We start from the raw sequence: 17,110 nt of genomic DNA on the forward strand, positions 1-17,110 counted from the left end.
CCACCACCACATCCAACATTTACTCCTCTCCCACCATGTCCAACAATTCTCTTCCTATACCCAACATTCTCCTCTTTCTTCCTTTCCCCATGTACACCATCTCTTTCCCTCACACCCATGCTCAACAATTTTCCCTTTCTATTCCCTCCTCCACCTCAGCATCTCTTTCCTTCTATCCTTCCATTCTATGTCTCAAGTTCATGCCCCTTCCCTCCCTTCCTTCTGTATCCCTCCCTTCTTTCTGTATCCCAAGTTTGTGCCCCCTCCCTTCTTCCTTACAGACTTTGTCTTAAGTTTGTATCCCCTCTCTTCCTTCTGTGTCCCAACATGTCCCTCTCTCCATTCTTAGGCCCGATGCTATTCAATATCTTTGTTCGGGATCTAACTCAGGGACTTCGAGGCAAAATTACATTATTTGCTGATGATGCTAAACTATGCAACATTGTGGGCAGAGCATCAGAACCTGATAACGCGACCAGGCCCAGCACTATGAAACAGGACCTGCTTAAGTTGGAACAATGGTCAAGTACTTGGCAGCTAAACTTTAATGCCCAAAAATGTAAAGTAATGCACCTTGGGAGCAGAAACCCATGCAGAACATACACCTTGAACGGTGAAATCTTAGCAAGAACCACTGCAGAAAGGGACTTGGGAGTTCTCATCCGGGAAGATATGAAAGCTGCCAACCAGGTGGAGAAAGCTTCAACAAAGGCAAGACAAATGCTGGGTTGCATCAGAAGGAGCATTATCAGCCGAAAGCCTGAAGTCATACTACCATTGTACAGATCCATGGTGAGACCTCACCTGGAGTACTGTGTCCAGTTTTGGAGGCCACATTATCAAAAGGATATGAAGAGAATGGAGTCGATCCAGAGAATGGCCACTAGGATGGTCTCAGGACTTAAGGACATCCCATGTGAAGAATGTCTGACCAGATTGCGCTTATATTCTCTCGAGGAGCGCAGAGAAAGAGGGGACATGATAGAGACATTCAAATACATCACGGGTCGCATTGAAGTGGAGAAAGAAATATTTTTTTTTATGGGTCCCACTGCAACAAGAGGGAATCCGCTAAAACTTAAGGGGGGAAGATTTCATGGTGACACCAGGAAATACTTCTTCACCGAGCGGGTGATTGATCGATGGAATAAACTTCCACGCTAGGTGGTCGAGGCTAGTAGCGTGTTCGACGTCAAAAATCGATGGGATAAACAGGTGGGGGTGGTACAGGATTATGCATAAAAGATGGGTAATCCAGGGAGGGAGGGGTCTTGAGTGGGCAGACTTGTTGGGCCTCCGGCCCTCTTCTGTCGTCATACTCTATTTTTCTATATTCTGTGTTCCAAGTTCATGCTCCCACCCTCCTTCCTTCCTTTGTCCCAAGTTCATGCCCCTTCCTTCTGTATCTCAAGTTTGTGCCCCCCTCCCTCCTTCCTTACTGACATTTTCTCTGCGTACAGTGTGCTTTGTGTTTTTTAAAATTTTATTGTTGGTAGATCATTTTGACTTGGTCATTTTAAAAGTAGCTCACAAGCCAAAAAAGTGTGGGCATCCCTGCTGTAGAGACATTTCTTGTATGACTGGATGAGCTATATTTACCTTTTTTTTAGTTGTTTAAATTCATGCAGAAATAAATGGCTAGATTGAACCTAATGACTTCATTAACGCCTTTCCCTTTTATAAACCTCTATACCATTTGAAAGAGGGCAAATATCTAATTATTTCCTTCTAGAATTGGATACTTCTTAAATTTAGTAAAAATATTCTGACACAAGTGTCAAACCTTAAAAAAGGAAGTCATATTGAGCATTGGAAAATAATAATAAACTAATAAAAAATAGTACACATTTAGGGCTCCTTTTACTAAGTTTCCTTCCTCCAAGCGACTTCCATTAACCACTACCCTCTGGCGTCTATCCGACAGCCAGTTTCTAACCCAGTTCACCACTTTGGGTCCTAATTTCAGCCCTTCAAGTTTAATCAGTCATCACATTAAGTTTATTACCAGTGAATTATGATGCATTTGTTAATTTTCTGTGTATGGCCTGCTGGGGATAGTATTGACCCTCATGTGGCTCTCTTTGTAAAAAGGTTGCCCATTGCTGCAATAGAAGCTAGCAAAGTAAAGAAATAATCCAGGATGTTAGGAAGAGGTCTGGTCTGGTGTTCAGATTAGATGCTGCCTGAGAGTACTATTGGAAGCCTTGAACCGCAAGGCAATGGCGGAATAGAAATCTCTAATGTAATGTAATGTTTGCTGCTTTATCTGGCACTGATGTTTCTTTATCTCTATTTAAGACTCATTTTGGTTTTTGCAATCTCCAGGCCTTGCATTCTCATGTTAGATTCCCTGAGAGCAGGATCATTGCAGAACACTGTCCAGATGCTAAGAGAGTGAGTAATAATATCTAAATTAAAAGTGCTTTTGTTATTTGGTTAAATGAAAAATGTTTTAGTTCAGTTTAAAAAAGTTATGTTGTGTTATGTGATGGCAATCACATTAAAATTGGTAACGTAGATTATTAACAGTTGGCACGTTTTATAGTGCAGTCTCTTTCTTAGAGCTTATCATAACATCAGCACAACATATATCTAATGTACTCTGATTTGAAATACACTACTGAGTATTTAGAAGAAATGGGTATGTCTTGACCTGCTGCGGAGTCTCTTAAAATACCCATTAATAGACTTCTTTCTAAAACTTTCAAGAGGAACCTTGAAACACCTTATTCCATTCCTCCTGTACCAAGCAAGCTAGAATTCTGTTACAGAATGGTTCATTGCAAGGGCTTCGAGAAATCTCAATTATCCCATCAATCCCTTCTCGTGGAGTCCTCTCTGAAAAGGACCAACCCTTCCAAGGTTTATGCCACTGTTGCACCTGGAAGAGAGGGCAGGATCATGGACAAGTTTGGATGCCGTTTGTATCAAAATTCTCTGATGGCAACTAGGGTTTTGAATTACAATTTTATCTTCATTTCTTATTTCAAGCATTTGGTTGACACACTTTGCCTGCATATTTCAAGTATGTTCCTCAACATCGTCTTACAGGTTTTCAAAATACCATTACCACTCTGAATCGACTCCACATGCATCTCCTTCAATCGTCCTATGATGCATTTGAGCTTTCCTCGAGGGTCACTGCCTTCTCAGTCCAAAGCCGGCTTGCCTGGCTTCGCACTGTTGACATGGACCCTAATCTACAGGATCGCCTCGCCAACATTCCTTGTCAAAGCAATGACTTGTTGATGACTCCATCGAGGAAGCCACTAAGAAGTTGTCTGAACATGAGAAGTCATTTGCTTCCATCATTCGTCCTAAGCCTAAGCCTTCCACCTCTAAGGGCCTCAGGAATTGTTTGCGAGTGATTCACAGAGCATGACCAAGATTTCCAGCTACTTCCCTGGCCTCTGAATTTCCTAGACCTTAACCGGTTCATAGTCAGTCGCACGGGAGACACCAGCGCACCGCCAATTGAAGGGCATACAGTACAGCGCAAGACACCAGCGTGCTGCGGGAAAACTTAGTTTTAAAGAGCTCCAAAGCGGGGTGTGAGTGGGGAAACCCCCCCCCCACTTTACTGCATAGTGTTTGCGCTACTGTTGGGGTGGGAGTTTAGGGGATTGGAACCCTCCATTATAGAGAAAACACCCCCCCAATGGCAGCGCAAACAGTATGCAGTAAAGTGGGAGGTTCCCCCCCCACACTCCCTATCGGAGCTCTTTAAAACTAAGTTTTCCCGCGGCACGCTGGTGTCTTGCGCTGAATTGTCAGCACTCAATTGTCGGCTTGCTGGTGTCTGGCATGCGATTGTCTTGTCACTCCTTAACCCAATCGAGCACATTTGGGAGCACCTCGAATGACATGTTAGATGACTGTATCCACCACCATGCATTCTTCAGCAGCTGTCTGGTGCATTGCAGTCTGTGTGGCTTCAGATAGCCCTAGCAACCATCCAGCATCTTATTGAGTCACTCCTAAGGCATCTGGCTGCCTTCCATGCTGCCAGAGGTGTTTATTCTGGATATTAGCAGATGGTCATATAATGTGACTCAGCCATGTAAGTTAAATAGCACTGGTCCCAGTACACATCCCTGTGGCACTCCACTGTTTACTCTCCTCCATTGAGAAAAATGGCCATTTAACCCTACCCTCTGTTTTCTGTCCAATAACCAATTCTTAATCCACAATTAAATATTGTCTCCTATACCATGACTCTTTAATTTTCTGAGGAACCTCTCATGAGGAACTTTGTCAAAAGTTTTCTGAAAATCTAGATATACTGTATCAACTGGCTCGCCTTTATCAACATGTGTATTCACACTTTCAAAGAAGTCAAGCAAATTGATGAGGTATGATCTCCCTTGTCTGAACCCATACTGACTCCATCCCATTAAATCATGTTTGTCTACGTGTTCCACAATTTTATTTTTTATAATTGTTTACACTATTTTGCCCGGCACTGAAGTCAGGCTTACAGATCTGTAATTTCCCAGATCTCCCCTGGAACCCTTTTTAAAAATCAGCATAACACTGGCCATCTTCCAATCTTCAGGTGCTACAGACAAATGACATCCAGAAAAAAATCTGGATGTCATTGTAGACAATATGATGAAACCTTCCTCCCAATGTGTGGTGGCGGCCAAAAAAAGCAAACAGGATGTTAGGAATTATTAAAGGGATGGTTAACAAGACTAAGGATGTTATAATGCTGCATGGTGCAACCTCATCTTGAGTATTGCATTCAGTTCTGGTCACCTTATCTCAAGAAAGATATGATGGAACGAAAAATGGTTCAAAGAAGAGCGACTAAGGTGATAAAGGGTATGGAACTCCTCCTGTATGATGAAAGCCCTCGTATGAGGGCTCTTCAGCTTAGAAAAGAGACGTGAGGGGAGAGATTTGATTGAAGTCTAAAAAATCTTGAGTAGTATAGAATGGGTACAAGTAGATTAATTTTTACTCCAACAAGAATTACAAAGATTAGGGGACACTCGATGAAGTAAAGTTACAGGGAAATAATTTTAAAACCAATAGGAGGAAATATTTTTTTACTCAGAGAATAGTTAAGCTCAAGAACGCGTGGTTAACATAGCTGGTTTTAAGAAAGGTTTGAACAATTTTCTGGGGGAAAAGTACATAGTCTTTTATCGAACAGACATGGAGGAAGCCACTGCTTGCCCTATATCAGTATCATGGAATGTTGCTACAAGTTGGGTGTTTGCCAGGTACTAGTGACCTGGATTGGACACCCTGAAGATGGGCTACTGGGCTAAATGGATCACTGGTCTGACCCAGTAAGGCTATTCTTATGATTCTTCTCAGTTTTCTGAGAGTCCAGAAACAGTTTTTTTTTACCAGATGATTGTTCTGAGGTTCCATTGTTAGGTTATGATCAATTAAAATTCCTTATATTGTATTACTTTTTGAAGGAGGACAGGATTCATTGTTCTTATTTAGCACCAATTGAGTCATTTCATGTGTTTAAAATACTTTCTTATTTGCACACTGTAATCTTAGGTACTTAAAAGAGGAATGGCATGTTAAAAAAGGAACGCCTCGAGAGTTCAGCCAATCGAACATGAGAGACTTCTGCCCCAGAGTTCCCAAACAAAATAACAGCAGTGACTGTGGTATCTACTTACTGCAGTATGTAGAAAGCTTCTTTCAGGTACAATGCACAAAGAATTTAATTATTTATTATGCATGCTGTTTTTAAATACAGGAGAGTGTGTTACTGTAAGGCACTGGTCTGCATTAACTTTTAAGTTAGGCCTACTTTGGGTCCAAAGGGTTGAAGGAGAGCTAACAAATATCATCTCAAGTGGGGCCACAGCAATGACCAGTGTGTACCAATGGCATCCATTCCTAACAATCTGTGTCTTTTACAAATGTCCCCCTTACTTAGGCTTATTCCAACAGTGTCTTTTGCTACTTCCCTCCCCCCCCTTACCAGGTCCAGCTTCTTTCCTTTTCCCTCCTTTATTCTCCATTCAACTAGATCCAGCATGTCTTTCTTAAACCCTTCTCACTCACCAAGTCTCCTTTCCATCCCACCAGGTCCAGCATTTCTCTTTTCCTCCCTGGCTTCCCTGCTGGCCACTTCCTATCCCTAATCTGATTTCATGACTCCCCACCCAACTCTTAAAGGCAGGAGCAATGCCCAATTTCTTCTGTCTCTGGCCCTGCCATCTTTCAAAATTGCAATGCCTGACTCCTAGTGATGCATTCTCATGTACCACATTTGTCAAGTCATGTTGCCTTCCATAGCCTCATTATTATCAATATGGCCTGTTTGCTAACTATACAAATAATTTGTAATAATGTATGTTAATACATTAGCACACATCAGTAAATCAGGTCCTTAGATTGTAAGCCTTTTCAGAGCAATTCTGTAAATCTGTCCCTGTACTTTTGTGTACATTGTGCATGTAAATGCAGGGTTGATTGCCACATATTTGCAAAAGTGCCCTAAATGCTCTTCTAAGGGGCGTAAATGCTGTAGTGCATACGTGCAAGGGGGATGTACATGTGGGCAGAGCATGGGCAAGACATGGACATGGCTCCTACATACATGCTCCACTTATAAAATATTGCCCCTTAGACATACCTATTTTCACCTGCCATTGACCTGGTATATTTAGACATGCCAGTATGGGTTCACACTATGGAGTAAGTCCACAGGCAGGACTTATTTTTATTTAATTTGCCTTAAGCTCAGATTTGGAAAGTTGAGTATTCAAATATAGATGTAAAATTCCAGTGAGTTGGGTAGGGATATAAAATAGAAATCCCCCAGGTAGTTGCAAATAAATGAAGGTACTAGATGACAGCCCTAGTTTTGATTGAACTGGAAGTATAAAGCAGCAGGAAGAAACTGCTTCATCCAAAAAATTCCAGAATGGAGCCACTAAATAGTTTATTAATATACATTTTTTCTTACAGTATACTGGACAAGTCTTTAAATAGTTTCTCATTTTCTCTTTCTTCATGTCAGAAACCAATTACTAACTTTGAACTTCCCATTTCCTTGGAACATTGGTTCCCTCGTCACATCATGAGGACCAAACGGGAAGAAATTCATGATTTAATTCTGAAACTGCATGTCCAACAGCAGAGAAGCAGCACTCCATAATTCCTTTATACTGATTAAGTGCAGTGGGACTGCTGGAAAACTTGATCATCATTTGCACTGCAGCATTTGCAGAGAGAGAGCACACAACATTTAATGCATATTCTTTATTTTAATTATTTACTCTTTAAAAGACTTGTATAGATTTATGAATCGAGAACAAAAATTTAGATTCCTAATTGTAAGTATATATTTTGTAGGTTTAATAAATATTTGTTATGTAGTTTATTGACTTTTAGTCTTTTACCTTTTTATTTAAAAGGAATATGTCATGGCAGGACACAGAGAGAGAGCTTTAGATAAACATTAGTATAGATGCTTAGTTATTTAAATTGATAGAAATTTGCTATAAATTTATTTTCCCCTGTAGAAAGAGAGCATTCCTTTAATCCTGGCCTGCTTAGTTTCATTTAAGTTGTCAGCTTGCCTGTTTCCTAGAGTAGAACATTGCAGTTTTACAGCTCATTTTTTGCAAATTGAAGGACATTTCATGTCACTGTTTTGCTGTTAAATCATGTGATACTCCATATAGTAATACTATACATTTTTATCACATTTATTTACTTTATGTGGCACAGTTCAAAATAATGTGACATCACTGCAAGGAACAGGCTAACATCCCACTAAATATAGATGATCTGTAAAATTGTAGATTTTATTTGTTATAAATAGAAAGTTGGCATTTTTGTTATTGTCAAGCAGTTCAGACATTACAGGTATACTGCAAAGCATTCTTATATGCAGAAATAGAAATGCTAACTAGTATTAAGATTGCAAAAAAAAGAACATAATCACTTAAATTCAGGACTTCTCAAATCTGTCCTGTGAACCCCACTTAACAGTTTAACTTTTAGAATATTGAACATCAATGCAGCGTTCATCTCATGCATATATGGATATCATAAAACCCCCAGTGGTGAAGGGGAGAGGGATCCCCAGAAGAGATTTGATAAGTCCTGGGTTTTGCTTTTGTTTTGTTTTACAAGTAGGAATAATCTTCCTACATGATGGCAGCAAAATTACCATCATGTGGTTAAATATAAATTAACTGGGAGCCTAGAAAATGGCCGGTGTGCTTCTAGTAACTTTTCTGTTCCTTAATTGTTCCCTCTATGGCTGTTGGATATCTTTTGGAAAGATAAGAATGAGTGTGAGCAGGGTCCTGCTTATTTTACACTAAGATCATTTTAACCTGTTTGTACATTTTCCAGCCACTGTGTTAAAAATATAATTGTTGGTTAGTTAGAAATGTGAAGGACAGTTCTATAAAGAGGCATCTATTTTTATGTGCCTATTTGCAGACAATCTGTAAAAACATTGGTTCATACTTTTCTTTGTAGAATACTATAAATATGGATAAATGTGTGTATATTTATATGTTCTAGCATTTATGCCTTCTGTAGAGCTGATGTAAATCTTACATCTGTATTGGGGAGGTATACATGTATAGTATTCTAAAATTAGTGTTTATAAATGTGCATACTACCATGCAAAGTGTATACCATCGAAGATAGGCATGTACTTATAGCGCAGTGCTGGATTATTGTCATTTATATGCAAATGTGTCCACATTTGCTCATAAATGTCTAGAATATCGGCATTTATACGAATACCTGCTGCCTATATCTATATAACTCCCGCAAGGGGTAATTCTATAAAAGGTTTTTTATAGTGAAGACAGGATTCTGTACCATAGCGGTTCCCTTCCCCTAGTTGCAAACTTTGCAAAAGGGTGTCACTCAAAACTTCCAACTCCTCCGCTTTAGCACTGGAGAACAGTACCCTCTAGTTTTTCCTTCAGCAAGTGATCTCACAAGGTGTGCTCTGCTCTGCTTTCTTTTTCTTATTTTTGAGTATTTTTTCCACCAATTCCTATTTTTCCTTTTGATTCAATGTTTGGAAGTCCCCTTCTTACTTCACCAGGGAAAGGACACAGTCTCACGTGGATGAACTGTTGAGCTCACAGACCAATCTCTGAGTACCTGTGGAGCCAGCCTGCTTTGAGTCTCTTCAGGAGCTTAGGGTCTGTTCTCCTAGGAGCTTGCTTGCGCAGGCTGTGTGGCTCCTGTGTAACAAATCTCTGGGTATCAAGGAGCCTGCTCCTTGATACCCAGTTCCTCCTCCCCCTCCCCCCCCAGGAATGTGTGAATTTTAGGGGGTTGGAGTCCCTGGACAGGATCTGCATGACTGGCAGCTAGATTTATGGTGGTGGACTTGTTTCTGACACTTTCTGAGGCAGAAATACTTTCCCTGCAGGCAGTTTGCTACAAACTAAAAGGCACCAGAAGTCCATTATTCCCTTTGGGGAAAATTGGAGAAGTGTGTGTGTGTGTGGGGGGGGGAGGTTGTTGAAAAAGACTGATTTGAGGGTTTCTGGGGTCAGGGACAGGTTCCCCCACCTCCACAACCCCTTTTAGACATTTTTTATTTCCGTGGGCTGTTTTTGGTGTACTTTTGCTGGATGTGCAGCCGACTTAATGCTTGGATTCTTTGGGAGTCCGCTTCGACACAACACAAGGCCGTGTTTTTCTTCCTGAGCCTTGCAAACAGAAGCTCAGGAAACAGATCTTAGAGATCCTGGAATTACCTAGTCCCATAACCTGGCTTTACCTTCAGGGGCTGGGTTTGATGGCAGCCTTCCTGGAAGTTGTCCCCTGAGCGAGAGCACATATGCAGCCACTCCAGATCTCTCTCCTCTCCAGGTGGTCCCCGCAAAGGCACTCCCTACAGATGTAGCCTCCTGGCCTTCGTGGGCAAGATACAGGTTATGCTGGTGACTCCAAAGGTCATGCCCCTCACAGTCTCCTCATGGGTGACCCCTCATGACTGACACCAGTCTGAGCAGCTGGGTGACCTCTCTGCTGTGTTTGTTTTGTTCAGGGCAAATGAACTCGGTGAGTAAGTGTTCTATACTTTGGCTGGAATTGAGAGCTATACATTTGACACTGAAGGAGTTACTGTCCTCCTTGACAGGGAAGGTAGTCGGGGTGTTTTCTGTCAATGTTACCTTGGTAGCTTATGTGAACAAGCAAGGAGACAACTGTAGCACTCCCCTATGCCTGGAGGCACAAGGATTGTTCCACTGGGTTGAAGTTCTCCTATAGGCCATCTCAGCTTGCCCTATGGAAGGGATAGAGAACGTTCAGCCTGACTTCCTCAGCAGGCAGAGTCTGGTTCCAGGGGAGTGGTCTCTTTCCCGGAAAGCATTTACCCTTACTGTGCCATGCTGGGAAAGACCTGAAATGGATCTCAAGGCCTCAGCCTAGAACGTGAAGGCATTTCACTTCCACAGTTGAAGAGCCGAGTCGGGAAGTGTAGGGCTGGATGGCCTCCTTCAGCCCTGGCTCACCGAGCTTTTATTCTGTGTTTTCCACCATGGGCCGTGGTGGGCTGGATCTTAGGCAGAATAGTGATCACTAGGGACTGATGATTCTGGTAGCTATGGACTGACCCTATCATCCATTGTATGCGGATCTGGTATGCTCCAAAGAGGCTGTTCTGTCAGGATGCCAGTTCATATCAAGCCACTCAGTCAGAGTCCAATTCCTTTGGAGACTCCAGAGTACTTTTTTTGTCTTATATTATGGCTCTTGAGCGCACAACCCTAACTCCTTAGGGGTTATTTGGACATAGTCGTCTAGACCCTCCTGAGAGCAATGAAGCCTGCAACGTTTGAGGCTTTAGTGAAGACCTGGAAGGCTTTCTGGTTATGGTGTGCCAAGGTGCAGGTGGAGCCTGATAGCCGGACCAGAAAAAAGGCCTAGTGGTCTCATCTCTCAAGGAAAAGATAGCTGCCTCTCGTGCTTATGAGCTCAGAGAGGTAAGCAATCATTGGCATCAAACCCAGAAGTCACTCGGTTCTTGAGGGGGGCACTCAGATTGTGTCCCCCACTGCTTAGGCCATTCCCGTCTTAGGACCTTAATGTTGTTTTGAAGGGTCTATCTCGGGCTCTGTCTGAGCCCCTGCCTGACACATCCCTTTTGGATCTTACGATTAAGACCACTTTTGTGGTTGCCATAGTCTCGGTGAGGTGGATCTCAAAGTTACAGGCCATCTCCTGTAGAAAACCCTTCCTTAGGTTTATTTCTCTATGGACGGTACCTTCCTTTCTAACAAAGGTGGTTTCTGCCTTCCGTGTCAATCAAGAGATTCATTTACCTGCCTTTCACCCTAGGGGTTCAGTGACACAGGACAGAATTTTGCAGAGGCTGGATGTGTTTAGAGTCCTATTTTACTACCTGTAGAGGACTATTGATTCCCGGCTACCTGACCACCTTTTTATGCTGACCAGCCAACCAAGACAAGGCACTCCAGCTTCTAAGGCTTCGATTGCCAAATGGATTCACATGGCAGTTTCTTCTTCCTACATTGCATGTGGTAAACCCTCTATCTCAATTGCAGTACATTGCCTGGGGTGTAAGCCCTCTATCTCAATTGAAGTACATTCGACTAGAAGTGTGGCTACTTCCTGGGTAGAGTCCCGGGCTGTTTCGCCTGATGTAATTTGTAGAGCAGCTACTTGGTCTACTCCACACCATTACAAGTTTCTAAAGAGTGGATGTGGCGGCTCGAGAGGATGTCGCTTTGGGTCCTCGGTACTGTGGGCAAGCTCATCTGTCCCTCCCTAGACACCTGGCATTGCTTTAGTATGCCAGCTATGGTACAGAACCCTATGTCTTTGCAACAGAATGGAAAATTAGGTTCTTACCTCATTAATCTTCTTTTTGTTATAAGACATAGGATTCTGTAAGGCCCACCCTAGGCAGATCTTTCATTTGCCTGATTTCTGCCTTGGACATTGCCTGTTTCTAAGATTTGGCAGAGACAAAACTTGAGGAACATGGGGCTACTATTCCTTTTCTCCTTTGAGGAGGGGGAGGGTTATGGCTTCTACTAGTTGCAGTTAGCGGGTTGGTTCCTAGCTACTCATGTGCTTAATTTGTTGTTCAATGTTGATTGTTAATTGTTGTTAATCATTATTTTTTCTGATATGTTACAGAGCAGAACAGAATATGGTTTGTCATTGGGGAAGTTTCCTGGGCCGCCCTTCTCTTTTCTTCTGTTTCAGTGGAGTTCAATTGCTTTGGTACTAACTGTTCACATTAGAAGGGGAGGAATTCAGAGTTTTGAGTGACACCATTCTGCAGATTCACAACTAATGGGAATCAACAGCTATGGTACAGAATCCTATATCTTATAATAGAAAGAAGATTAATAAGGTAAGAACCTAAACTTCCAACCCAGAACATGCACAAATGCATCTTAAACTGACTGGTGTGAAAGTTCATGTGTAAATTTCATGATACTGGACTTTGGGTGGAAAATAGGCAGGCTCTGCATTTATGCACATCATGTGTATGTGTGCAAAAAATATGTAGTAACATTTAAACTAGCCCTGGAGCTAGTCTATATGTATACACATTCTCCTGTAGCTGTGCTGGTGTGTTATAAATTTAACTACAGTAAGTAGTATTTGACTTTAAACGATAGGCATGTGAAAGCATGTGTTAACTAGGCATGACTTGAAAATGTCCCTTCTATGGGGGTAACTTAGTTGCCTATTCTAGAAAGTAAAGTAGGCACCTACTTTCTGTTATAGACTACTAATGTAACCAGGTATACACGTGTGTGTATATGCATAAACCGAAAATTTATAGAACTTGTGTGCGCACACCTAAATGATGGAAATATGCATTTTCTATAAGTTACACACACAAATGTGAATCCTACACAGATTCTGGCTACCTTTCCTCTAAAATATATGCTGTGTAAGAAACGTGTATATGTGCTTATGTGCATATACATCATTCTAATTATCTGCATGTGTAATTGGTTTGTACATTGTGGCACCTATTTTATAGAATTGCCTTTATAGGGGATAATTTTATAAATGATTTTTCATGCATAAAGGCCCTTATTAAAATTACATCAAGAGTTTGTGCAATGCCAAGAAGGCACTTGTTTTTACACAACAGGGGCAGCGTTACGATGTACATATTCATTTGATCATTTATGTCTGTTTCTGAACAGGTGTAAATGTCTATAGCTTCAGTCTAGTTACAGTGTTTGCCACTTGTCCCTAATACTTTATAAAGACATGTAAGAGTTTATGTGCTTTTATAAAATAAGTACCTTCTTGGGTTGTCACACTTGTTATTAAATTAGCCTCAAGTAACTACAAAGCTCGGGTGTACAGACTTTGAAATACAGAAAGAAGCTGTCTGAAATCCCCCTTGTGTTTTGATGGTCTTCTTCAAACTAGCCAATTAAATGCCTTGGTTTGAATTCCAGCTCACATTTTTTGATCAGTTGCAGTTGAAACTGCTGAGTAGAACTTACAAAGATTAAGACCTGCATTTTGAAAGGAGATAGATTTGATGGGTACAGTAGTGGCAACCTATCTCTGAGAGACATTATGTGAGAGGAAAGAGGAATAAATATTGCATTATTACTTCCTAAGCTTTAATGAGTCAAATAGAACCAAAGTCTTTTCAAGGAGGATAAAATAGGAAATTTAATGGAAGAAAAACATTTTTTTTTCATTTGGCATCCTCAAAGAGCCTCAACACATACAAAGTGAATTAACACCTAATGTATCTACTTAGCATTTCTGTAGCTCTACTAGGCATACACATCTCTGTACAGATGCATAAAATTGGGATAGTCCCTTCTCTTTGCAGGTTACAGTGCAACTGATACACACAGCAAGATGAACAGTTTCTAGTAACCAATAAAACCTGTCTGATCAAGATAAGGAGGAGAATTGGGGTTTAGGGATTTAAAAGTAGGCCAAGAGTAGGTCTTTACTACTCTGTTGCATTGGTAAGCCTTGACTTCAAATATGAGTGTAACAATTTCTACTAAACAATAAAACTAGGGCTTCCTAATCCTGGCTTAGTGACCCCCATTACTGGTCAGGTTCTCAGGATATCCATAATTTCTCCACTGACAGCCATACTATTAATGCATATTTATTGTGAGTAGCCTGAGAACTCAACAGGTTTTAAATGCTCTGAATTGTACTGATTTCAGATAGAAGATTATTGTTGTTTCACCCAAAAATACAAATGCCAAATATAACTAGCAAATCTGAGAGTGATAAAATATGGTACTTTTAGGGTACAGCGACTCACAAAACCATAACTGCTCAGCAGTCTACTGTCCACTGCACCATCATCCTATAGTCTAACCATGTTTTTGATTGGCTAGGCATGACATCTCATCATTTTATGTTAGTTCATAAAACCAAATAAAGCTATTTGATCATGTAATAGAAAAATGACATCTGACTATGTATTTATAATTATTTATTCTTATTTTATTTGCAGAGTGGATTTCTGTTGTTAAGCATTAGGCTTTCCTTGTGCCTTTATAAATCTGCTTGATATTATGTTAAAGCATAATGTGACTACTCTTTATGATATCCTCATGATCTTTATGAAAAATTTTCTTAACTATTAGAAGATGTAAATATTATGTTTTCAAATGCCAGTCTTTAATAATAAAAATACCATAAAATTGGTCTCATTTTCTCTTCATTGTACTTTTGGTAATTCATTGTATTAGGTAATTTAAGTTTACCAAAACTGGTTTCATATTGCATTCTTTATAAGAAGTGAGCTGGAAGCTAACCAATTTGTTATAAAGATTATTTGTTGCAACAGCATTAGAGTGGTTTTCGGCCCATTGTCTGGAAAAATAAACGCCACAGGCTAGAGCTGGTTTGCAGACTATAGTCTGGGTACCACTGCATTAAAGTAAACATAAATACCATTAACTATTCTTGCAATTTATATAAGAGAACCAATAATCAAAGTTTAAATGCTAGCTTTTTAAATGCTAGCTGTTGACTATTCTAACATTCATTCTTCAAACAGTATAGTGAATAACAGCAGATAGAGGTCCACTGCTCCTCCTGTCTGCTCAGGTCTGTGCAACAAAGATGTAGCCCAGCTTTCAGCCATAAAGTGTGACCACTTTTAATCTCTTTCTTGATCCAGGACAGTTTTTGTTTCCTGATTTCCATCTAAGGCAGATAAGTATATAGCAGTGTTTTACATGCTCAAGCAGGCACTTATAATTGCTCTAGTGCAGAGTTGCCCACACTTTTTGGGCTTGTGAGCTACTTTTAAAATGACCAAGTCAAAATGATCTATCTACCAACAATAAAATTTTAAAAAACACAAAGCATACTGTATGCAGAGAAAATGTTAATTATCATTTATATTATGCAGGTTTTCAAAGAGGTCAAAGCAGATGACTTTATGCAATGTCACCTCAGGAAAAACTATACAAAATAGACAAATATACCCCCTCCCTTTTTACTAAACCAGCTGCGCTGAATGCCCTGAACTGCTCTCGACGCTTATAGGCTCCCTGTGCTAAAAAATGCTATTGCAGTTTAGTAAAAGGGGGCCATAGTGCAAAATATAGACAGCAGATATAAATTCTCAAATGGACACATTTTGATCACTAAATTGAAAATAAAATCATTTTTCCTACCTTTGGTGATTTCATGAGTCTCTGGTTCACTATCTTCTGACAGTGCATCCAATATTTCTTCCCTTCTTTCAGCTTGCTGTATGCTTCCAGATCTCATTCCCTCTGCCAACTTCTTCCTCTCTCCCTGCCCCCCTCCTCTTTCTTTCTCTCTCCATGCCCCCTTTCTTTCTGTCTTCCTGTCCCCCCTTTCTATTTTTTCTTTTTCCCTTCTTTCTTTCTGTCTCCCTGCTCCCAAGCCACTGCCACCACCATCGGAAAACAGGCATCCAAACCACCGCTGCCCCAAGCTCTTCCTGCTTCCCCTCACAAAAGCGTCAGGCCGACCAGATTTCCTCTCCCCGACGTCATTTCTGAAGTTGGAGAGGAAGTTCTGGGCCAGCCAGTCAGCGATTGGCTGGCCCAGAACTTCCTCTCTGACGTCAGAATTGACATCAGGTGGGGGAAGTTGGTCGGCTCAGTGCTTCTGAGTCGGGAAGCAAGTAGAACGCGAAAGCAACGCGATCGACTCGCGTTGCCTTCGCGATCTACCGATCGATCGCGATCAACCTTTTGGGCATCCCTGCTCTAGTGCATACATGCATACAACTGCTCAGAAAATATAACACCTACAGTACCTTTATGCTACTATGTGTATGCAATCTTTGGACTGGAGATGTTTGGGATTAGTATTCATGAATGAATTTTCTAAGATACATATGCACTGATTCTTATCAACAGATACAGGCACAAACTTTCATCAGCTTTGGAGCAGGTGCGCCAGATTTTGGGGAGACTGTTTTCTGTCTTTTTCTCTGAGGACATGTAGGAGAGCAAACCTTCACAGATGAGTAATGTCTGATGGAATGTGTAGAGAAGCTTTCCCAATTTGGATTGATCAGGCACAGTTAACTCTATTGAATCAGGTACAAACTTAGGGGACCCTTTTACATGTGCTTAGGTAATTAGCATGAACTTGCTCCCTGATTTTATATAGGTCACCCGGTTGAGTATCCAAAGTTGAGTACAGATATCAAATTCACGGGCAAACAAATTAATCAAGGAGCAAGAAGACCAGGTTCATCCAGTGAATCTGAGACAGATTTTTTTCTCCATTGATATCAGCTGAAATCCTATGCGGAAACAGAAAGGCAACACATGGCACAGTGAGTAAGGGAAAATGGGGGGGGGGGGGGGGGGACACACCAAAAGTTGAATTTAGAGATTCTGAACACAGAGCCTAGGTCCCCCACCTCTAAAACCCCTCTCCCTATGATTTTCTTTCCTTCAGGGAGGTCTCTGACCATTTTTGGCACGATTTTTCTGGTGGCGGCTATCTTGGATTTTAAATTATTTTTTCTGTACCTCCATCTGCATGAAAACTCGATTGTGCTTAAAATTGACAAGGATGGAATCCATCAGGTCTTTTTACCCCTATATTATGCTAGGTTTGCGCTGGATTGCCAGCTGAGGAGCATCCATATCCTGCATGTGACAGA

At 41.0% G+C, this 17,110-nt stretch overlaps 1 protein-coding gene across 1 annotated transcript in view; it reads left to right on the top strand.

The window, feature by feature from the left end:
- Positions 1 to 14,655, top strand: part of SENP7 (SUMO specific peptidase 7) — a 286,873-nt gene extending 272,218 nt beyond the window's left edge. Inside the window, exons 19-21 of the mRNA XM_033943657.1 lie at positions 2,326 to 2,394; positions 5,521 to 5,671; positions 6,998 to 14,655. Of these exons, the coding sequence (XP_033799548.1) occupies positions 2,326 to 2,394; positions 5,521 to 5,671; positions 6,998 to 7,135 (358 nt within the window). The 3' untranslated portion in view covers positions 7,136 to 14,655. The remainder of the gene's footprint in view (positions 1 to 2,325; positions 2,395 to 5,520; positions 5,672 to 6,997) is intronic.
- The last annotated feature ends 2,455 nt before the right edge of the window (positions 14,656 to 17,110 follow it).

The sequence above is a fragment of the Geotrypetes seraphini genome, chromosome 4 (assembly GCF_902459505.1).
Source record: "Geotrypetes seraphini chromosome 4, aGeoSer1.1, whole genome shotgun sequence".
NCBI classification, from domain to species: domain Eukaryota; kingdom Metazoa; phylum Chordata; class Amphibia; order Gymnophiona; family Dermophiidae; genus Geotrypetes; species Geotrypetes seraphini.